At 41.8% G+C, this 23,833-nt stretch overlaps 1 protein-coding gene across 14 annotated transcripts in view; it reads left to right on the forward strand.

Moving 5' to 3' along the window:
* The window catches only part of NFASC (neurofascin), a 223,305-nt gene that overhangs the window by 153,104 nt on the left and 46,368 nt on the right, over positions 1-23,833 (forward strand). For 10 of the 14 annotated variants that reach the window (XM_063142359.1, XM_063142385.1, XM_063142376.1 and 7 more), the window contains 5 exons: positions 4,952-5,067; positions 7,601-7,805; positions 11,393-11,515; positions 12,485-12,658; positions 19,188-19,202. In XM_063142359.1, coding sequence (XP_062998429.1) covers positions 4,952-5,067; positions 7,601-7,805; positions 11,393-11,515; positions 12,485-12,658; positions 19,188-19,202 — 633 coding nt within the window. The remainder of the gene's footprint in view (positions 1-4,951; positions 5,068-7,600; positions 7,806-11,392; positions 11,516-12,484; positions 12,659-19,187; positions 19,203-23,833) is intronic. The other 4 variants (XM_063142437.1, XM_063142446.1, XM_063142458.1 and 1 more) reach the window with 2 other exon arrangements.

The following is a 23,833-nucleotide window of genomic DNA, read 5'->3' on the forward strand; positions in this document are numbered from 1 at the left end:
TTGATTAAAATCAGAATGAAGTGCAGCTTCCCACAACTTAGCCCCAGCCCAAGTAAAAAGGGTCTTGGGGTGCTTATGAAAGATGTTTGGTTAGACTCTAGGGAGATCCACTATACACAGGTACTTTGCCAAGGCATTTCCAAAGAAAAGGGACACCATCAAGAATGCATTAAGAATGAAGCTGGCCCATGAGTGCTATTTTTCAAAGGGGCATTCTTGGTTGATTTTAGAGACATGGAAAGGAGGCAATCCTGTAAGCATGTTTAATCTTGTTTCTTAAGGGTCTTCCAGGTAAAACTGTCTTTGTAAATAGTGTTTAGAAGGTTCTAGGAAGGCAGTGCAGATGCTGGTGCACATGGATTTCCATGAACTCTTTTCAAATTAATAATAGGGATGATTAAAATAGTGATAATGATTATAATAACATTATACACACACTATAAATCAAATTTTAATAAGAATACATGAAATGATTAATTATTATTATTTAATTATTTATAGTTTGCTTACATTTTTCTTTGTAGAACCATACTTTAACACCGTAAACAGCTTTTGCCAACATGGAAATGGAAAGAGGAAATGAGAGGGGAAGAAAAGGTTTTAACAAAAGGGATATTACACACACACACACAAGGAAGGGAATACAGTGGAGAGCCACTTACTTCATGCCTCTCAAAATAGACTCTGAGAGCCTGGGACAAGTTATGGGGGAAATCCGAATGATTCTGGTTTTTTTCAGTACCATGGACAGGGTAACCTTAAAGTCAAAAGGTCTTTGTCTTTCAAACCAGCCTTCCCCTGACCTGGTATCCTCAGATGTTTTGGTTTTCAACTGCCAACACACCTGACCCTTGGCCATGCTGGCAGGGACTGATGGGACTTATAGTCCAAAACATCTGGAGAGGGGCAAGGTTGGGGAAGGCTGTTTAAAACTTTGTCAACTTAAAATATCATAGGATGTAGCTTTTGTTGCTATTAGTGGATTGAACAACTTTATTTCTTTCTGGTAGTTTGAAACCAAGTTCCCAACATGCAGGAGTAAAAAAAGAAAGAAAAAAAGTCTTTATGTCAGTTTGGGACATAAATGTTGCTTCTCTGGGAATCCTGACTAATGCTCTGTTACAGTGATATAAAATTCACATCTCTATTGTATGAATGAATTGATGCCATGTTAATTTATTTAAAAGCTCGCAGAGTCAGAGAATGGATAAACTGACACCATTTGTTGAAGGAATTACTTTTATTTGCACTTATACTTTATGGCTGCCCCAGGAATAGGAGAAAAAGAGAACAGAATGCTGTGATGTTTTACTGCTGAGAGCTATGTTAATAAGTGTAATATAAAAATTTATTAAGGTTTGCTGAGTTAAAAGTAAGTACTCACAGTGTGTTTGTTGCAGATTGGTAAGTATGGGTCATAGAAGAGTTAATGAGTGCTGGATGGAAGGAGAGTACTGATTGGATGTTTGTGTGGAGTGCCTGGATTGGCTGTGTGAGGAGGGGAGGAGTTGGAACGCTGTAGAGAATAAATAGGCTGCTTCTGAGGAGAAAAGGTATTGAATGCTTTGGGTTAGAGATAGGAAGGGTCTGCGTGTTTGTTGTTTTGCTGGATTAGAGTGTGGGAATGAGAACAGAGTAGTTTAGAGTGGGGTGGAGTAGGCAGGAGTACTAGAAGTTAAATATTGTGTAACATTGAAGTGAATTTATCTATGAAACCATTACGCTTTGTGCTCTGAAACCATATGTTTGTAATTAAGAGAAACCAATAAGCTTTGAACCTGCATAATCATCTTGTTAAATAAACAATGTTTACTTTATCCTGGTGTGGACATTGGAGTACCTGGGGAAGGGTACAGGTGATCTTATGGTGGCAGCGGAAGAGAGAAAGTTGGGTCAAAAGGTGCTGATCTGTGCTGCTGTGGGGCCTAAGCAGAAGTAGGCGTGCCACAGAGACAGAGTTGGCATCTCTAGCCCTGACGTGTGCACCTGAGCTGGGTCCAATTGATCCAGAAGTAAACCCAGTGGAGGGTGGACATCACAAGTAGTGGCAGCAGGTGGGATCCAGAAGAGTCCAGTGCCATTGCGGATGTCACAAATGCAATCACTGGGCAAATGGTTCTTGAAGCCTCTTCCCAGTGAACTACCAGTATTTGGGAGAGAGTTGTAGCTATTCAGTGGCTGGTCAACTTGACAGAGCAAACAGCTGCAATGTTTCCTGATTTAGCAGTTTGTAGAATACTTCAGGTTGGAAGAAATACAGTGTCTAAGTTGTTTGTTTGCATTCCATCTAGAGAGCATTAGTTATTGGGCAGATTAAAAATATAATAAATAACTCCACTACAAACTATAGGGTAGTATCCAATGTTAGAGTAGACCCATTGAAATGAATGGGACTGGCTAACTTTAGTCCTGTTCATTTCAACAGGTCAACTCATAGTTGACCAACAATGGATACAACATGAAGTACCCACAGATACCCAAATCCTTCCTAAGTAAAGCTGTGTCCGGCCCATTGCATTTCTTTTTTCATCTTTTTCCCCTTTTCTATTGTGTTTTGTTATTTTGACTCTTTGTTTTTTTCTCTCTCCTCACTTTCTATTTGACATAGGATGAAGGGGATTGCAAGATCAAAGCCTCCCTCCCCCAGGTAGCCAACCATGTGGTGCTCAGTCACAGGCAACTCTTTTGCAGCAACAGCTGCTGCCGTCCCTACGGGCTCAAGCATCATAGCCTGTCCCCAGAGATGGTGCAAATGAATTGAGCCATCTTTCTATGGCCACCCAGCCATGCACATGGCTCTGCAGTCTCCCATCTGGTACAAGCCAGTCTGCTTGCCAGAAGCCCCTGGGCCTGCTGAGTACCTTTCTTGCTATTTTAAAGGAAGGTACCTTTGAAATAGTAACAGGGAGTAAAGCACAAGGAAGGAACTACATAGGTAGCTTGTGCATTAAGCAGGAAGTCCAGTTGCACTAGGTGAATAAATAAAAACTCTTTGTCTAAATTATGTTAAAAAGAACTTCACTCAGCAAGTCCTGTAAGTAGTACAAGGCAAGCATATCTGCATGTGATGATCTTCTCTTATCATTATCAATAGACAACAGGCAACCCTCTCACATCCAGCGGCTTTGGCAGTGGTGACACAACAGTGCCATACATCATTTTGGGTGAAGAAGCAGACAAACCTTAACAAGCAACGCTCTGCCCTGAATCACTCAGGGCACAATCCTATGCATGTTTAGACAGAATAAAAAGTTCTATAATAATGGGAGTTGCAGGACTTTTTCAATCTAAAGATGCTTAGGATTGCACCCTTACTGCTTTACTCAGAGCAGAGACACAGACTATGGGTTGGTATGTGTATGTATGTGTTTTAAATAATTGAACACGGTATGAAACTGACATTGCCATCCACTGTTCTCTCTGATAAACAGGTTTTGCATAATTGGGGTGGGTGGGTTTGTTTTAAAAAATCTGCAAAAGCTGTTTGACCAGAAGTGGAGAAATAAGGTCTTATTATTTTATTTTATTTATTTATTTTATTTTATTACATTTCTATACCGCCCAATAGCCGGAGCTCTATTATACCTATTATGTCTCTGTCCTGTAACCACATTTCTTTGAAACTGCTGTCTGTCTCTGGGCTAATTCACGTTGAAAAGTGAAAAAAGAATGCATTGCCAATCCAATGCATAAGGTTATGTTTTTCTTCCTGGGACCACTATTCTATGCTGCCCACTTGCCAGCAGCACCCACCACTAGCACAATGGAGAGCAATGCACAGAAATGCTTCTTTCCAGAACAGGGCAGGTTAGCGGAGCTCACAGAAGGGAGCTCTGGTGACCTGTCCCGATCTGGAAATGGGCATTTCCACTTGTTTCCAGGCTTGGTTTAGGCAGCGCTCACTCCCTGTTGCATAGCAGTGGGTCCCACTGCTGCAGTGGAATGAAAGGAAGCACAGCGGCAGTATTGGGAACCGCTCCTGGACTGTGGCTCAGTGGTAGAGCATCTGTTTTGCATGCAGAAGGTCCCAGTTTCAATCCCCAGTATCTCCAGGTGGGGCAGGAAAATCTCCTGCCTGAAAACCTGGGGAGCAGCTGCCAGTCAGTGTTGACAATACTGGGCTAGATGGACTCAGTATAAGGCAGCTTCCTATAGTCCTATGTTTAAAAAACTGATCTGTATTGAGGCACTGCAACCCTTTTCTCCTATCATCTGCAAAGACTTTCTCCCCTCTGTGGAAAATGGGGGTGTTGCAGCTCTTATTCCCAACAAGAGGAGAAATGTACCTGATAGGATCTGGTAGAAATAGTTGCCATTTAATTATCAGCTCTGTGTTAAGGCATGCTTTCAACAGCTCTCTTCCGAAGAGACAGTTCCTAAACTGAAATTTAAGCCCTGCTGCTCATGTGTGTTGTGGGGATATTGAAATAGGCTTGACTCCGTCAGTGCCTATCTCCTCCTGCTAGTCAGGACTTTGAATTGTAAAGTGCTTAAAGGATGTCATGGAAGTGATTCTATGGCTATAGCATGAGCTGAATTTGTTGCTGATAAAAGATTGCTGAGTCAAGATGGTTGTCGCTTTGAGTCTGTAGACATGGTTGTTTCCTGTTAGATTAACTATGCAAATCTGTTGAGAACATTGTGAGTTCACTTATTAGGGGAAGGGGGTTCAGATGGAAAAGATAAATACAAGAAGATGACAGTTAGGTACGGTAGGTCTTGCTATCATGCGAAGATGTTAGAAATGTGCATGTGAAATTGCTTCCTATGTCCACAAGATGGTAGCAGATATATTTTTGTATGTGACACTTCTGTTTCTTTCCAAGGCCGTCTCCTCTTTACAGTGTTTGCTTTAGGTAAAGAACTGTAACATCAAGGTGGGGTAATGGGTGGCTTCTTCACATTTGTCTTGGTGCTTAATCTCTGCTTTGCTTTATTCCTGACCACTTAGATCCTAAGGCTGCTCCCACTGATCTTAGACTCAAAGTTGTAAACAGCACGGCAGTCAGCCTGCAATGGAGTAGAGTGTACCCGGAAACCATCCAGGGACAGCTTAAGGAATACAGAGTGAGCACAACCAAAAACAAACCATTTTGACTATTAATATGGCTAACCCCTGACACTAATGACGACTAGTCTCTTTGACTTATATGCATTGGGGATGATGAAACGAAGTACTCAGAAATTGCTAAGTGGCATTGAAGGTCGTTGTGATGCAGGCAAATGTGTATGTAAAGTTGGTGGCAAAGTACCAAGTTCAGATCCATATGGTCATTTTTAGGTCTTTGAAAACCTAAAATATTATAGTAAGACTTAATGTATATTTTCTGTTTTGGTCCCACTTTAGTAAGCAGTCATCAGCCCCTGTGCTGAAACGGCAACCATTGGGTGCCAGTTGTAGCTGCCTCCAGGAACTCCTGAGAAATAGGGTTGTGAGATTTCTGTTGAGGTATTTTGTGGAGTTAGCAAGGATGACGGTCAAACCAGTTTTTACCGTTGATCTTTTTAAGAACGGAAGTCAACCTGAGTTTTATTTTACCAGTCAGTGTTCAAGGCCAATAATCTCTAAATGTTTACTGTACATTTTTCCAACCTATGGAGTGATACATTTCCATCTTGTTCTTCAGGTATATGAATGTACCTGGGGGGGGGAGTTTTTTCTGCTATCTGGAGACAACATGGTGCTTTCCATTCTGATCCATGGGATATGAGATGACTGCTCAAACACCTTCTTAGCCAATCATATCCAAAATACAGTTCCATGGTTTAGACGTCCGTAGTTATGACTAGGGGTGTGCACGGACCCCCCGCTCCGCCCGGCGGGCCGATCCGAAAATTTCGGATTGGCCCGCTCCGCTCCGCGCCGCTCCGCCCATACTCCGCTCCTCTTCGCCGCAGAGCTCCGGCTCCGAATCGGAGCTCCGCAGCAGAGGGGAGTGGCACCAGGTAAGACCGGGAGAGGAGGGCGGGAGGTTTACCGGGCCCTGCCGCCTTCGCCGCCCATGCGGCGACGGCGGCAGAGCCTGGTAAGGGACCAAGGGAGAGGGGGGCCTTACCTGCCTCTGTCCGCGGTCTGTCGGCATCTTCAATTGAGCCCGCGGTTCAATTGAAGACGCCGACGGACCGCGGACGGAGGCAGGTAAGGGAGAGGAGGGCGGGGGGGTTACCGGGCCCTGCCGCTGTCGCCGCATGTTTACCGGGCCCTGCCGCAGCGACAGCGGCAGGGCCCGGTAAACCCCACTTACCTTTCCGGCGGAGCTCCGGATCGAGGCGAAGGATCCGCCTTCACCTCGATCCTCTTCGCCACGCTCCGCCGGCCCCCCAATCCTCTTCGCCTCCACTTTAAGGGCAGGCGAAGCCCCCCGCTCCGCTTCTAATTCGCCGGTCCGATTAGAAGCGGAGCACATCCCTAGTTATGACCATCTGTTCGTTGCTCAGTCACTTAAAAAGGCACAGTTCTGAGTAGCTGCTGTCCTATGATGCCTTTCTGCTAACAGAACAAAACTGGTTTCTTTCACCATTGTGAAGATCACAAATTAGGCTTTCACTGTGCGTAAGAAAATCAACTTCTCAGATGGTTTCTGCTGACTTCTGTGTCATCCCCAGTGTGTATTTGATATCTTATTAATCAAGGGTGCTTCCAGACGAGGCATTTATTGTGAAATTGCTCTGCCTCCCTTGCAGAGTTTTATGAGAGGGTAAAGATGAGGATGTCTTTGATTTGTCACCTTCCCATTTATTCCTGTTGCCTCTTCTGACTTCTTTCTTGCCATGGAAAATCCTTTAAGAAAAAAAAGGCAGAACGGTGGTACAATGTCTTTTAATTGGTAGCGCTAGAGGCCCTCCAGCTGGAAGTACCCCAACCCACAAATGTTCTGTTTTGGCCAAATCAGAATTGAAATATTGCTCTAACTGTAAAAACTACAGGGTGTCACCCCCAAAAATGTATTCTGTCCTCAAGGTCATTCTCTCTCTCTCTCTCTCTCTCTCTCTCTCTCTCTCTCTCTCTCTCTCTCTCTCATCTGTTTTTCCAAAGAGAAACAAAACAAAAAAACCACCCAAAGCAGAAGCAAAGCATGTACTTCCAGAATTTCTTAAGTCATGAGCAAAGATATGCTCTATTCATTTTCACATTTCTCAGATCTGGAAATTTTCCTTCATGAGGTATATTTTGCTTTTTGCTTCTGGTTTTTTCTGTTTCTATACAGGAGTCTAGTTATAACTCTATAATTGCAGTTCTTTTATTAGCCATGAGTGAGACTGAACAAATGAAACTTCAATTGCTAAATGACTAAATAACCAGTGAGGAGAAGAGGGAGATGTGAAAGCCTGGTCTTTTCCTTTCGTGGGAAGGTCTTTGTTGGCCTGCTGTCTTACTTACCTGTTTGATTTTGACAAAGCCAATTAATCTTCTGTGTGCCTCAGTCTTCCCATCTGTAAAATGGGCAATAACAACATTGACTTCCTCCTCCCTTGTGGAATGAATGACGAACGTGAACTAATCATTGTGTGAAAGGAGAAAGTGCATAGTGGTTTTGTTTTTGAAACCGGGTAACACCCAAATAGGAAAAGTTTTACTTGCCTTACATGTTTCTTGAAGGCTTATTACTGGAGAGAAAGTAGTTTGATGAAGAACCTATGGGTCTCTAAGAAAAAGCAGTCTATGGGTTTTATTGGAGACCGGACACGGGGCATAGTGTCCCGGCTGTTTCCTTACAGCAACTACAAAATGGAGATGGTTGTAGTCAATGGGAGAGGAGATGGGCCTCGAAGTGAAACTCTGGAGTTCACAACACCGGAAGGAGGTAGGTTCCTCCATAATATTTGCCCAGCTTTGCAGAACTCAATCCTTTCGTGGGTGAAATATGAGGGTGGGGAGGAATTCTACCAGACTTAGTGCCTTAAACTTGCTTAGACCCCATTGAGCAAGTCATCAGTCCTGATACAGACTGCAAAAATAATTTAAAGCAGGGGTGTTGAACCTCTTTCAGCTTGAGGGCCAAATTCAATTTGGGGGAGCTCTTGGGACTTGCATTCCAGTGGTGGGTGGGGCAAAAAAGGGGCAGGCTGAAGGAAAAGAAGATGAAGCCAAAATACAAACAATGCCAGCATATTTTAACTTAAAGCTTTTCCTGCCAGTAGCTAAGCCTTAGGAGAGAGACATTTCAACTTTTTTAGAATGGGGAAAACCTTGCACAAAAGACAGGAAACCAACACATGATTGGCTGTTGGGGGGAAAGGGGTGGGACATCTGGGGGGTTCCAGAGGGTCAAATTGGGACCCCAAGCAGGCCAGATTTGACCTGTGGCCTGAGGTCCAATATCCCTGCTTTAATGTCATCAGCATGTGGACAGACGTGTGTTTTAGCTACTTTTCTGGTATGTAAGGAATCCTTAGGCTGACTTCTGCTACCACTGTATACTGTGTCCTCCTCCATTATGTGGAATAATATAAAGGTCTACTCAGTAAAGCCCTATGGAGTGGAATAAGCAAAGAGGCCACTGTGGCATTAACCCCTGGGATTATTATTATTTTTACCAGCCTTAGACCCATAATGCATGATAGATTATGATAGACAAATGAATTGAGCCCAGGCAGAAATAACTGAAAATGTTCCAGGAAGGCAGAGCATGATGCAGTGGCCTGTAAAACCAGATCTATTTCTAGTTCTCTCGTTTATGTGCTGCGCATTCTTCTGTAAAATTATGCCAATTGTGAGAGTCTTCACCATACAAGGCAATAAGATCTATGGAAGGGATTTGCTGTAATTACTACCAATTTGCCTTCAAATTCTATCTGGCTCTTAACACACTCAAGGATGGATTTGATGGTAAAATTGAGAATGCTGCATGTATATGCTTTCACAACTGGATCGATAGCTTTTCATCAGTTCTCATAACTGGTAATGATGTTTACAGTTGCCATATTATATCATTCAAATGGACCATGCTTTGATAAGCACCAGCGTCTGTTGCTGAAGACGCAGGGATACTTGAAATCACAAAACTGAACATTAGATTCCATTATCAATACTAGAATATTCTTGCTAAGAATTCCTTCTGTTTATATATTTAGAAAAGTGAATCCTAGGATGAAATCCAGCAGTGTTTGACCCACCGACAGAACAAACTTCTACAGCAGATTCATGCTGTCCTCTGCAGCTCCCTGCATGCCCCGAAAATCTGCTCTGGATGGTTGGAGGACCCTCCAAAACAGATTTGGGGCCGGGGGAGAGGAGAGAAAGGGGAAGTCCTGTTGCACAAGTGGAAGTCCATTAGTGCAATGTTGGATGGGGATCCTAGCTTTCCTCCAGCTCTTGGTGGCTAAATTGACTTAAGTCTGACTTTTGCATAGCTGGCGAGCTAAATCCTGAAATTCATATGTCTCGAACAGAAGCCTGAACTGAGTCTATTATCTGTATGCCTATAAGTAAGCCTGTAAACTCTGACAGTTCCAGTATAAAACTCTGAGCAGCTACATCTTGGCAAGGAAACATTAAAAGGCAACTCGATTTAATCATAATGAGTGTAAGCTGTAAAGAATAATATTCTTGGATCAGTGGGCAATAACACAAAATCTGAACCAGTTTAATTTCTATATGTGTCAGTTGAACTCTGAGGAATACAAATCCATCAGGTGATATGTACAGTTTCCCTGTGCTAAACTTGCAAAGAAGCCAAACTCACCATGGCTATACATAACTGTTCATGTCAGAGAAATTAGTAATGGCACGCTGAATTAGCTATGTGCTTGTGATAAAGCACTCATGGTTGGTTAATCTTTATTAGTAATAATAGGGGTAGTATTAATGGCAAAACCCTGCCATGCAACAAGCAGATTAAAGAACTAACTGAGCAAGTAATTATGTGCATAGACCATCTGTGTGATGCCCAATGGTCATGTGGTGGTGATGGATCAATTTATGACATGCATCTGAACCAGTATATTGTGTTTCCTTGAGTAGTTGGCTTCTGCAATACCATGGAGTCATCTTCTGTTCTCCTGAGAGCTGATTAGTCCTTGCTCTTCTAACAGCCCTGTGGCATGGGGCAGAATTGGGGCAGCATTTGCTCCATGAAAAGTGTCACTCTACTTTAAAGCAAGGATAGGTTGGAGGAGTGATTGCAAGATGTTGCCAAAATATACCTACTTTAGGAATTTATTCACCTGTTCAGCATCTATCCTTGTTGGATGACAATTTAATCTCAGCTATTTTCATTCCTTAAATTCCCCTCCCCACAGTAACTATTGCTATCCATTTTAAATCACATTGATTTCAATAGGAAGGTGTTTCAGTGGGAAGGTGTTAAGCACATGCTTAACACCAGCAGCAGCTTGCCAAAGGGGCGAGCATGTAAGAACAGCCTGCAGATGCTACAGCTATCTGGGGAGGGTGGGAAGCCTGCCCCATTATCACCAGGCGTCATGAGGACAATCTTCAATTACTCACCTACATGGGCCTCACCCAGACAGCTGCTGTTGAGAGTGTGGGTCCCTTTGCTCCTAGGTTGCTGTTCAGTGGTCAGCAGGCTCTTCTTACTTGCTACATTCCTCTTGGGATCCGCCACTGCTGCTTGTCTCTTGTATTGAAATCAATGGAACATAAACGGGCTTGGCTTTGGTTGCACCCAACATGTCACAAATAAAATGTGACCATTGTTGCTGAAAGTGGAGTACTGTCATTCTCATTCTGAAACATTTATGTGTTTTTGAGCCTAGGAAACATAGCTGGTTCTAGTGAGGGGCCTTTAGCCTGTGATGAAGGGAAACAGACCATTAGGGTACCATCTTAAAAGGCTGGTGTGATGAAATCTACTAACGCAGCAGATTTTTCCATACAGCTCTAAGCAAGCGGTAAGGTGAACTTTGGGCTTTAAAATTCTACATAAACAGATAAGCCCATATGAGCTTACTTGCCACTAGAGGGCAGCATGACACACATCCATGAATCCATCCATTGGATGTACTGTATATACGAAAATATAGAAGTATGAAACAGTAGCATAGATTCCATTATTGAATATGCAGGCGTGACTGTGTTGCATTGAAACTGCAAGCAGAATTGTTAGATGGCTGCGAACAGGTAGTCCATGCCACCAGTATCCTACTTTTCGGTGTGCATGTTATTTCAACTACCGTATTTCTTTGATTCCTACACGCACTTTCCCCCCCATATAAACATCTCTAAAAACGAGGTGCGTCGTAGAATCATGGGTGTGTTTATTATTTCTTAGAATCGAAGCTTTTTTTCTGTTGGTACTGAAATTAGTGTGTGTCTTACAATCAATGGCGTCTTAGAATCGAAGAAATACGGTAGTTCGCATTTTCAGTTCTGGTGCCTTATGTCTTTTTCCTCTTCCCTTTTCTCTCCTGGATCCATCTCTCCTTAAAGTGCCCAGTGCCCCAAGGTATTTCAGAATCCGTCAGCCAAACCTGGAAACCATCACTTTGGAATGGGAGCACCCTGAACATCCCAATGGCATTCTTATTGGATACACCCTTAGATACCAAGCCTGTATGTCCCAAGCTCATTTTGTTTGTTTGTTTTGTCTCTTTATTAATCAGTCCTTGGAGAGTTTTTGGAGGTTGAATAGAATATCCTAATCCAGCAGTATTTCTTAGGAGTCACTAACACATGCATGAAGAATTTCATTTTTGTCCAACCAACTGATTCTTAGTTACAAGAGTCCTCCTACTTAACAAATCCTTTACCTGAAAAGTCCCTCTAGGATAGCCTTCCCCAACATGGTGCTTGGAGTCCCACACATCTGGAGGGTGCTCCTCAGGTGGGGAAGACTGTGGTAGGACCAACATAGTGTATGGTCTTTGGGCTGCATGGGGAGTTAGAATTTTAGTTGGGATAAATGAAGTTCTTAACAGCATTGGAACATAAGATGAGCCATGCTGGATCAGACCAAGGGTCCATCTAGTCCAGCACTCTGTTCATACAGTGGCCAACCAGCTGTTGACCAGGAACTCACAAGCAGGACATGGTCGCAACGGCACCCTCCCTCCCATGTTCCCCAGCAACTGGTGTATATAGGCTTACTGCCTCTGATACTGGAGGTAGCACATAGCCATCAGAACTACTCTCTAGGAACTTATCCAAGCCCCTTTTAAAGCCATCCAAATTGGTGGCCATCACCACATCTTGTGCTAGAAATTCCATAGTTTAACTATTCATGGAGTGAAGAAGTCCTTCCTTTTATCTGTTCTGAATCTCCCACTAATCAGCTTCATGGGATGACCCCAGTTTCTAGTATTATGGGGGAGAGAGAGAAATGTCTCTCTATCTTCCATCTCAATCACTCAACATTCCCTAGCTGTTTTTTTAAATAGTCCCTTAAAACATATATATTCATTTTAAACAACAACACCAGTGCTTCTGTCAGGTGCTATCCTAGGATGAGAGGTGGTGAAATGTGTAGCTTACCATGTTTCTCAAAGCAAAACTGAAGCCCACACAGCCTGCCTCTCTCTCCAGTTAACGGATCCAAAAGTGGCAGAACATTGGTAGAGAACTTCTCTCCTAATCAGACAAAGTTTATACTCCAGAGGACGGACCCCATATCGCGCTACAGATTCAACCTGCGTTGCAAGACGCAAATTGGGGAAGGTGAGCCTTCCACGGGGGAGTCGCCAATTCCATTGAATGAAGGTAAGTCAAAGTATGATGCAGCCTTGGAGTGTGCGAGCTGTGGCCGCATGGAGCTGGAGATAGAAACCAAACTCCTGCTTTGAATTGAGCCAGAATAGTTTCTAGCTACATACATGTTGCCTTCTGGATCACAGCCATTACCTGATAAATGCCCTATGAGAACCACTTGTGAAGATCTCCAGAGCCATCCACCATCATTTTCCCTTCCCAACACCCATCCACTTCTTGAGAGAAGGTCCGAAGAGAGGAGTCTTCCCTTACATGCATAGGTTTGCCCTGCGAGAATCCTCATCATGCAGGGTTCTAATTCACTGGGTGGGAAAGACCTACGTGCATAGAGCAGGGCCACCCTCTTAAGACTTTCTCCCAACACTTGGACAGTGGCAGGGGAGAGGATCCAGCAGCAGCGGGGTGGGGAGGGTGCCAGCTGGCACGAAAACCCCATGTTAATTGCATTACTTCAATAGCTCAAATTCAGCTCCTGTCATTCATCAGCTGTTTGGGTTGTAATAGTGATGAGGGACAGGCAGTGCAAATGCCTTGTGCTTCCTGTACTTTGCATTTCTGCCTCATATGAAATACAATATGCATTGGTGGCAGAGTTCGTAGTGGAGTTACTGATGTTCCAGACACTAGCCCATTCCTGTAGTGTGGTTACTCTGTATTTTCAAAAGGCTCAATATGCAATTGATAAACAATTTCAAGTGTTTTTCCAATGCTTCTCTTTTAGGAAATGATTTGACATAAATGATTCTGCCTGGTATGTGATAATACAGTTTTTCTTTGTGTAAAGTATCTTTAAAAGGCCTTTGTTTCAAAGGAAGAGTTGATGAAAAAAATCTAATGCAGCTTTTACTCAAAACTTTTTAATATTATGCTACAGACAGCTTTTCTTTAAGCCTGTATTATTTTGTTTCCCACTGCAAATACTGGAAGACTGAGGTTTTAATAGTCTTTGTTGTTCATTGTGTCTTCAAACGATTTTAATGTATTTCCTTTTACTCCTGGCCGAATTTTAAAATAGTAACACAGTTACTAACATTTCTGATGCATTTTATTGGTCTTAAAATCAGTATTTCTATTTAAGGAAGATGGATTTAGCCCTAGTATTTTTAAATAATGGATGTGTTGCAGAAAAGCAGTTTAGAAGTATCATCAATAAATAAATATCCTGCATACTTCTTGAAAATCGACAGTTGTGTCATTTGGGCCTGGAAGATTTATTTTTCCACAAGGTGGTTTGGAGCTTTACTGATGGCTGACCATCAGTAAACTACTAGCATTACTAGTGCTCTCTCACTCTCTCCTTTCAATATGCGCTTATCACATGATGCTATCCCGTCTTAACAGGTTTCAAAGTTGATTAACCTTCCCGTAGCAGTTTGGCACTGCTGGTTAGTTTGTCATGTTTTGTTGTTGCATTTATTTATGATACTTTGCAGTTCTTTCTCCCAATATCATAAGAGAGAGAGGGAGAGACTCTTAACCAGAAAAATGGCATGATTATGATTTTCACTACCATGATTCTACTTGCCATATAATCTCAGTTTTTAAACTCTGTTCTAAGTCTGGTTTATCAGAAAATCAGTTCAAAATGAGTTTTCATTTTCTAGTTTGTATTTCACTGATGTTAGCATCTAGCTTAGTTCTCTATGCTTCTGCCTACCCTTATCTATTAAGTATGATCTTCTTTATTTCTTATCTTGATATGTTTTTAAGGTTAGGATCCACCAGCTTTCCACCAAACAAGTAGACAGGGAAGGTCTGGAGTGGCCTGGGAAACAGGGTGGTCTCACACCAGGATAAGAACTCAGATCAAGAGGGGAGGGGTTTGAACCACACCCCATTACTCTTCCTCCCCACATTAGGACTCCCACCATCCAGCCAAGTTAATTCCCAGACTCTGGGAATCCCTGTTCAGATGCCTCTTGGTGGACAGGCATTGGCTCAGGCCTAGTGTTGCAGCCTGTGTCTGTGTCAAAATTTGAGGGCAAAGAGGTAAAGGGGGGGGGGCGCGAAATCACTCTCTTTTCCTTGCTTGTTTCACCACTGCCAGTTTCACATCAGCAACTAGTAGAGCTCTTCCCAGTATCTGCTGGATGAAGGCTCTTATTTTCTTTAACCAGGATCAATCTGGGAATTGTAGCATCATGAAGTAGTGGTGGCTACTTGCCTCTGGGCGTGACGCTTGGTCATCACGTAATGCCCTTCCCAGGTGGATTCTGGGAAAAGAAAATGGCAGCCAATGCCTGCTTGGAAGAGCTTTGTTTGCCATCCCAACTAGGCCTCCTGTTTTGCTGTATTTCAAGTCCTCCACCCTGAAAAATCCAGCTCCCCCATTTCTCTGCTTTCAAAATGAGGGGCCATTTAGGGTGGACAATAGATCCTGCTTGATCAAAATATATGACAGTTTTGAGGAAGTAAAAAGAGAATTCATAAGAGTAGCAAAATTTCCTAGGGGCACTAGACAAGGTTGCCAATTGTCAAATTTATAGTGTGCTCATCAGTATGGCTCACTGATGACTTTGGACCAATGTTTATTAGTTTTTATAATGATAATTAACTGATTATCAAATATTTATCAGCAAACTTACCTCACAGACTAAGTGGGGATTTGAACCTGTGTTATTATGTTCCTACTCCAATATTCTAACTACTAAATCAGATGCCTGAAACAAGATAAAAACAATTTTCTACTCTCAGTTCCATTAACGATATGGGATAAGCATGGTTGAGCCCACTAACTAAATGTAATAAATAGATGCAGTAGTAGATTATCTAGTCTTTAATATTCAGTGAAGAACATTTTTAAAAATCTGGAGAAAAGAAGAAAGATATAAAGATTTACCTGGACATAATATAGTGCTAGTTTATGATGAAATTAGACACTTCGAGAATAATAAAATTAAGATCAAACTGATGGTATAAATACGCCTTTCAGGTGAAGGCATATTTCTATTCTTCCATTCTGGGAATCACAGCAACCCTTAAGTAGATTATTGGTAATAAGAAATACAACGTTCTATAAAATTCTCCTAGAGGATGAATATGAGTTCAAGGAAGTTAAAGAATAAATTATGAAATAGGCTAAATATATTGGTAACAGTAACCTAAATATATTGGGGACAGGAATATTTATGGAAAACTGGAAACTGCTTCACAATCTATGCAAATAATAGTAAAAAAAACCTGAATTGAGATGCTGTGTAGATAACATATTAGTCCTTACATCATAAATACAAACTGTACCCTAATTGTTAGAAATGGTGAAAAGAGAAAGGTGTTTCTTCCCACACACACACATATACACGTTTAAAGCGGGCATGTCCTATGGCAAGCAAATATTGGAGGAAGGTTAAGACTATAATGCAGAAGATTTTAGGATATAATCTACAATCCCAACTGTGTTTATTCCTTTTTATTTACACTAAGAGAAAAGTATTTTCTAGAGAGGAAGACCTGGTTTTCTACGTAGCAAAAGCTTTTAAAATGGTTTATGCCAAGTAATTGAAAAAGCATAATCTCCAACTGTTGGGGCTGTGGTTTGCTTAGATATGGGAATTTGTTCTGATTAAGCAATTGCATGTGTTTGAAAGAAGAAGAAGACAGTATCTCAATACTTCTGTTCAAAATTGGATACTCTTCATTAGTTTTTGGTATGATAATCTACTGCACTACTGTAAGGCAATCAATGAACCCAATGTCACAGCATCTCTGCAATCCCCATATATTATCATGCGAGTTTGAATTCTTTTTACTGGTACAGGGAGAGTTATAAAACGGATGTGTTCGATTGCCTCCATTCCCTGCTAACTGCAAGAGACAAACTGGAAATGCATGATGGCTCTTTCCCGTCACCCCAGGAATCGACCAATGACCCTCAGTAGAAAAAAGCCACAACTTGCAGATTCATAATAGGATAAAATACCCTTTGTGAAAAATCCGTCAAACTGAGTGAAAGTTCAGTAGCCCTCGGGGAAGGCAGAACGAAACAAAGCTGGCTCTTAACATGCTGTAGCATTTCCAGAAGGACGCCAAATTCAGTTTAGTCTCTTACTTTATTTAATGGGTTGTTGCTTTTAGTCTCTCAAACTGTTATATGTGGGAAAAACATCTCCTTGAATTCAGATTTTTAAAATGATTTGCTTCTCTATCTTCACACAGGCAGGCTCTGGGCATGTTATATATAGCAATTGCCAACCATTTTGTCATACATCTCTTACCATAGTGTATAAAAGGAAGAATTTACATTCTGGCTGGCAGTGGTCAAGGGTTACCTTGCAACATAGGGACCTCTGAAGCTGCATGTTGTTTGAATTTTGCTTAAAATTTGCAAAGCTACGTAGTGGGGAAACAGTGGAGGAGATAATTATTGGTTCCAGAGGATATTTCTAGAAATCTGAATCCTGGGTTTGTTAGATGTTGCCAGCGATGCTTTTGAAATATTGCTAATCATCTGAATTAGCTCAAGAGCCATGGCACCCAGCATTCTAAAATATCTGTTTTTTGTATCTATATTTGAATTGGGGATTATTTTTTAGACTGTAAATACAGTGACTATCTTTAGACATAATAAATCACAATATGTTGTTATAAGAATAAACCAAAGCTTGTTTCAGGTTCACACACTCTCTCCTGTCTTTTTGCCCTCTTTCATGCATAGGAGAGGAAATAAGAAGTTTCTCATTTTAATTGGTAGCAAACCATAGTCTGTCATTTTGTCTAAATGTGGCAAACTGGTTTGCACAAACCATAATTTAAAATTAAATCAGGATCCCCAGCCACAGTTTGATCCTCTTCCAGGATCCTGGTTTCATTGCAAATTGTGGTTTGCAAAAACCATAGTTTCCTGCATTCAGAAGAAATGGCAAGCTATGGTTTGGTGAAAATTAGAAATGGAAGCTCTTCCCCTTCTATGCAGTGGGAGAGGGAAGAGAAGGAGGACGTGTGCAGGCCTGATACTTCTCATGGCTCTTTCTCATAATGACAATCCATTGTTTGCTGTAATTACATCAAAATTGAGGAAGTGGCTCTGTTGCTGATACTGCAGGGCTGGGGGACATGTGGTTCATAAACATGTGGACCAGATGTTTATGGTCTGCAACTTCCATCACCATTGGCTATGCTGACTAGGGCTGATAGCAGTTGCAGTCCAACAAGAACTGGGGGACCACACATTCCCCACACCGGTGATACTGTATGCGTCACAGCAATGAAGCCTGGTGTCTACCAGCCTTCTGCATTAAAACAATATATTATTTTATATAAAATAAATGAAATTAGTCTGGAAAAGGCTGATACATTCAAAACCACTCTTTTCCTCACAAAGCCTTGTACCTGCCTTTCTCTGATAGTGAGGAATAGTTACATTGAGACAATGAACCAGAATGATATGGGGCTTGCAAGACCAGTGGAGTTTTCTGACATTTTTAAAACCATAAAGTTTCTGAAAACTCTCTTGGTGCCAGTCTGGTCACCAGGGTTGACTCTCCTCTGTGCTGACTTCCAGCTGCGGCTACCATGGGCTGAGGGGGCTGAGTGCATGCTGACACTAAACGCAAGAACATTTTGCATGCCGGCATTAGTGTTTGTTCAAAGCATCATGTAAAATGCTGGATGCTGTCAGCTTCTGTACATGGCACATGAAGGCCTCAGTGTGTGACAAGACAACTGGAATTCCACAAGGATTTCATCCATACTGCACTTGCCATACTGCACTTGAGCAGTCCTCAGTGGAGTCTCCCGGGTGAGGTTTTGCAGGCTCTTCAAATAAAAGACAAGGTGTATATCACTCAGATTATTAATGAATACTGAGCAGTCTCCATAGGCGGAGGGTTTAGGTCCATTAGACAATGAGCAATACACAGTTAAGCATTTGGAATCGCATAAAAGGATATTGCCTGAAACAAGCTTTGCCCATTTCGTTTCCACCGCCAGATGTGGGTGGGGGAGGCATTTATAAATGGAAGGAAAGAGTTATCCAAGCCCACTGCTTCCCATCTCTCACAGACGTGATTTGAGCCAGGGGATCCAAATGAAATACAGTATTCTTGTGGTCATTTGCATAGTATATTGCCTCATCCGTCATCAGTGTCTGAGAATCGATAGTGGGCTTGCAATAAAGTGGTACTGGAGTAGAATTTGTCCTGACACTTAAGGGATTTAGACTGAAGCCAATAGGATGTGAAACATGCATTTTTATTTTTATTTTGGTCAATTTTAAAGCCACAAACTATGTGGAACTTTAGTCGTCGTCCCCTGAAATGAAGTTAAAGGAACTGAATCTTGCACTTTTTTGAGTGGCTGTTACGGTAGAGATGGATTGGTTGTAGCAGTGAGAGATTTGAGTACTAATACATCTTCTCTTTGTTCCAGCCTCAGCCTACCAAGCTTATATATCAAGTTTGTTCTGTGGTTTTTAATATCTATCTATATCTATCTATATATACATATCTATATTCCTGTGTTCTCTCTTTCCCTTCTCTCCTCATGTTCCCCTTCTCTGTATCTGACGCTGCACCTTCTGAAGTTCTTCCAACCTCAGGTATTGTACCAGCCGGCAGCATAAACAGGCATGGGGCAGTGTGTGAACGCAAGCTTTGCTCTTCTGGGTTGCTGGCACTGTACAAGCATGTGACATGTTAACCTTTTCAATGGGGCGGGGGGCAGAGAAAAGTGTTGGTGGCTATCCTACTCTTTGTGAGTAGGAGAAAACAGGCCCATTGAAAGGGTTGACCATAATCTTTGAGCTGCTGCGCATGTGTGCATGATAGGCTTCTGCTGGTTTTGGGGGGTGTTGGGGTTTTCTTTGCTGTTGCTCCCGCTTAACAACACTGAAAACAGAAGACTGGCTGGAGAATGAAGAGTTCAGTCTCCAGTGCACGCTATTGGAGGGTTACACAACACTTCTGGTCTCTGTTGCTTCCCCCATGAACTGAAGCTATATGTGTTATCTTATAGGAGAGTTGATCCATAGGTGCAGTAGGGAGGAACTTTTCCAGGGAAGCCCTGGCAAACGAGATATGGCATACCGACCTTAGGTAGTTTGTGCCTACTCTAGATCCTAGTGTTGCAACAATTGATAAAGGCAAGGGGACATTGCTAAAAAGAAAAGCCTCCCACCAAGCAGATTTCAAAATGATCCTCATTGCATCCCAGTGACCTGTAAGGTCCTTCCTGGGCATCTGTTTTCTCTTCTATAAAACTCCATCCCAAACTCCTTGCTTTCAGAAACATGCCTCTTTGGAACAGTAACTGATTGCTAAAAGCATCATGGAAAGAGGCACATTTTACTCTGGGCACTGCCACAACAACTGTGGGGTGAGGGTAGGGGAAGATGTTTTATTTAGCTTCAGGGAATGGGGGGTCTTTGCCTGTGCTGTGACTATAGAGGCAGGGTCTCTGGTTTTCACACACAGAGCAATAGAAGTTTAGAGCGTGTCTGACAGATGGGTAGATGGGCTACTACAGAAGCTCTTGGCTAGCACATGTGGGAGAATAGCAGCTGATCAGATTGAAGTTGCAAGGAACTTTATCTTGCACAATCCAGCAAACACTGGAGAATGAAAACACATCTTCTGATGCAGCCTCCCCCAACCTGGTTGCCCTCCAGTTGTTTTGGACTACAGCTCCCATCATTCCCAGCCAGCATGGTTCCTCACAAGATCCTTTGGGCTAGAGGAATCTCCTTTGACAGCAGTCACAATTACTGGACTGCAGTCACTGGAAAATGTGAATGCATTTTGGAGTCCTTGGTCCTCTGGGGTTAGCTGCATCTTGGTCAAGAAAAGGAGTCACTTTCCTATTGAGTGTACAGAAGCTGCTGCACTCACAGAAAGAGAGAGAGAGACTCCTCCCTGGACTGTTTGTCTTGTCTAGAACTCATTTTGCATTGGGTTTGTACGTTTTAGTTGTATTTCCAAGGTTGGTTCAGCTTCTTACATATGCTTATCCTCACCATATTTTGTTGCAACTGTTTCTTTGATTGATATTACTTTGCAAACTTAATTTTCTTATGTATAGATCCTCCCTTTCCCCCTTTACTGTATTTTTATTCTCAAAAATACAAAGGGTAGCAGATTGATCTGTCTGTGCATTAAAGAACCCAAAATACATTTTTCCTGTTGGATGATAATCAGCGTCAGCCCTATTATTAGGCAGAATGAAGCAACCACCTCAGGCAGCAAATGTAGTGGGGTGGCAGTTGCCACCACCACAACATTCTTCCAAAGCCCTCTGGCTGTTCCCCTCTCTTAGAGGACAGAGCTGTGTATGCCACACTCTTGTCTTGGGGCCACACAACAAGCCTTCTGCCTTCAGATGCAAATGGAGGATGCTATCTCACTACTGCTGTTGAAATAAAATTCATCTGCCAGGCCAATCAGCTTTTGTACATGGAAAGGGTAGGGGGTGCCTGAAGCCACAAGATAGCTTGGGCTGGGCATGTTGGTTTGGTTGGGCTTGGCAGGGCTGGCTCAGGATCTTTTGCTGCTCTAGGTAAAGTAAAATCTCCCTGCCCCTCAGACACATATATCATGTCTTATTGGATGTTGGTGCCATTTTGGATGCTGGTGCCATTTTGAAAGAGCACATTAAATGAGCAATAATTGCCCCAGATGCTATTTTTCTTGCCTTTGCTTTTTGCATCTGTCCATTCTTTACTCCTCCCCATTACAAACTTGTCTATGCCCTGCAAAGCTGGTGGGAATCTGAAGGCTCTTGAAATGCAGGGTGTATATGTAACGCAGACAACAAGCTGCTAAGCTGCTTCCATGTGCCTCCTTTATTTAAACATGTAGGCAGCTCCTCTCTTAAGGTGTAGCTGAGCTAGGCATCCCTAACATCTTGGCACTTGAGGCCATTGCCTAGTTTGCCTCTGTTGATGAGTTGATCCTGAGGTTTGGGAGCCAACCATTTCTAATAAGGAACAACACTCTGGGTTTGTCTCTGTCTCTGTGTTTTGTTTCCTGTCCTGCAGAAGCAATGGGGGGGGGGAACAGTGTTCAATGTGTGCGTTTGTAGCAGTCCTCCCTCAACCCATGGCAGATTCCACCCCTCAACCCATGGCACTGATGCTGCATCCTAGCACAAGACCAAATATTATTATTATTATTATTATTATTATTATTATTATTATTATTTATTTATTTATTTATATAGCACCATCAATGTACATGGTGCTGTACAGATTTTGAAAGAGGCACTCTACTTCCTTGTAATTGTGTGTGTGTGTGTGTGTGTGTGTGTGTGTGTGTGTGAGAGAGAGAGAGAGAGAGAGAGAGAGAGAGAGAGAGAGAGAGCTCCTTTGTGGACTCCAGAATTAAATTGCTGGTTACCACAGGTGATTTGTGATTACTGTATTTGTGGTTCACTGTTGTCGACTAAACTCATGATTGGACAACACTAATCAAGCCCAAATTCAACTCGTTGAATTTATCCAGTTCTGTTTAGAGTAGACCATTGAAATGCCTGGGAGACTAATAATGGACACAACCCATGGATCTATTTGAGCACATATGAATTTAATAGTTCTCTGTGACTTGGTTCTGCCTCATCCTGGCAAATGTTTTATTCGTGCAACTAGATGATACTGGCCTTGTTACTACTTAGCTTGTTTCTTTCAGTCAGGTCAGTTCAAACATGATTTTTATGGCTTAAAATCAGATGCATTCCTCAGTGGAAAGAGAATCATCATAAGTTTTTTTTTTTTCAGAAGGAAGAATAATTTTAACTAAGTTTTGTAAAAGGTTTGCAGACAAGCTAGTTCAAGTATGTTTATAGTTGCATCCATGGGAAATCTTTAAAAAATGCAGAAGTGTGCGCTTTGATTTACACCACATAGAGGTATTCAGAATAGGATGATCAGATCTACTACAGTTAAGGAGTGAAAAGAGGAAAAACCTGTCAGTTCCGGAGACATAAATTTAATAGAATCATAGAAAACTGCTGTACAATGTTAAAAAAAAATGCTGTTTGCTCAGTGGAAAGCATTTCCCCTATATATTGCAGATTTGAAAGCTGAACATGTGTACTATATACAACTGAATAGAATAAGGCTGTATATTTAGATGAACCAAAACTTCAGAGATTGCTGAACCACTGTGTGAAAACAGTACTTGCTTGGTGTAGATGAATTGGCCTGCCTAATTTCAACATATGTGGCCTAGAAGGATGCCAGTCCGATACTGCACATATGTTCAAATTATTAGCCCATATGAGTGGTTGTATTTCATTTATAAATGAAATTTATAATTTATAAATGTATAAGCAGTCAATATGTGGTCACTAATATTGTTGACCTGAGTTCCAGGAGCAAAAAGCTCTGTGCTCCATGTTTTCTTTATGATGTGGTATTTGCAATAACGTAAGGTTTACATTAGGGACAGGAAAGTATTTGTCATTCATCATATACACTAAGGAATCCAGCAGTGAGCTCTAAGAAAAATGGCTTATTAGTTCTCTCCCTCTCTCTCCTGTACCTTGCTTTAAGGGAAGGTTGCCTTGTCTGCTAAGGGTTAAGTTCTATTGATCTTTCCTGCTACATCATAGAACAACTCCATACTAGCAATCAGTCCTGGTTCCTTCTCAAGAGAGAAGGTTTGCCAATGTGTGTTTTTTTGACTGCAGTGTAAGAAGTTATACTAAAACTTAGGAGTCTGAGTTTGGGCACTTTTAGAATTTTTGATTCCATGCCCAAGAAACAGCATCCGCTGACATCTGTGGAACAGGATTGGCTCACAAAATATTTGGGATGTTGCTATATAAATTTCACAACACATAATATTTATTTATTTATTTATTTATTACATTTTTATACCGCCCAATAGCTGAAGCTCTCTGGGCGGTTCACAAAAATTAAAACCACAAAAAACATCTACCTAAGAGATTAGGTAGAGGCAAATCCACAGCTCCAGCAAAGAATGATAACTTCTCGCTAATGTAGAGATTAGCATATCTACCTAATAGAACAAGAAACTTTGTCAAGAAGGGAAAGAGTATATGCCAACTGGTAGAAAATAAATTATTTTCTAGACTTACTAGAAAATAATAAAGTTGAGAGACGTTGAGTGCTTCAGTATTAAGAATAGAAATTGACAAAGAAAAAAAATTGAGACAATTAGATCTTAACCATAACCTTATTTCATTCCTTGCACTTGTGCTTCATTCAATTTGGCA

Source organism: Elgaria multicarinata, chromosome 1, assembly GCF_023053635.1.
Source record: "Elgaria multicarinata webbii isolate HBS135686 ecotype San Diego chromosome 1, rElgMul1.1.pri, whole genome shotgun sequence".
Taxonomy (NCBI): Eukaryota; Metazoa; Chordata; class Lepidosauria; order Squamata; family Anguidae; genus Elgaria; species Elgaria multicarinata.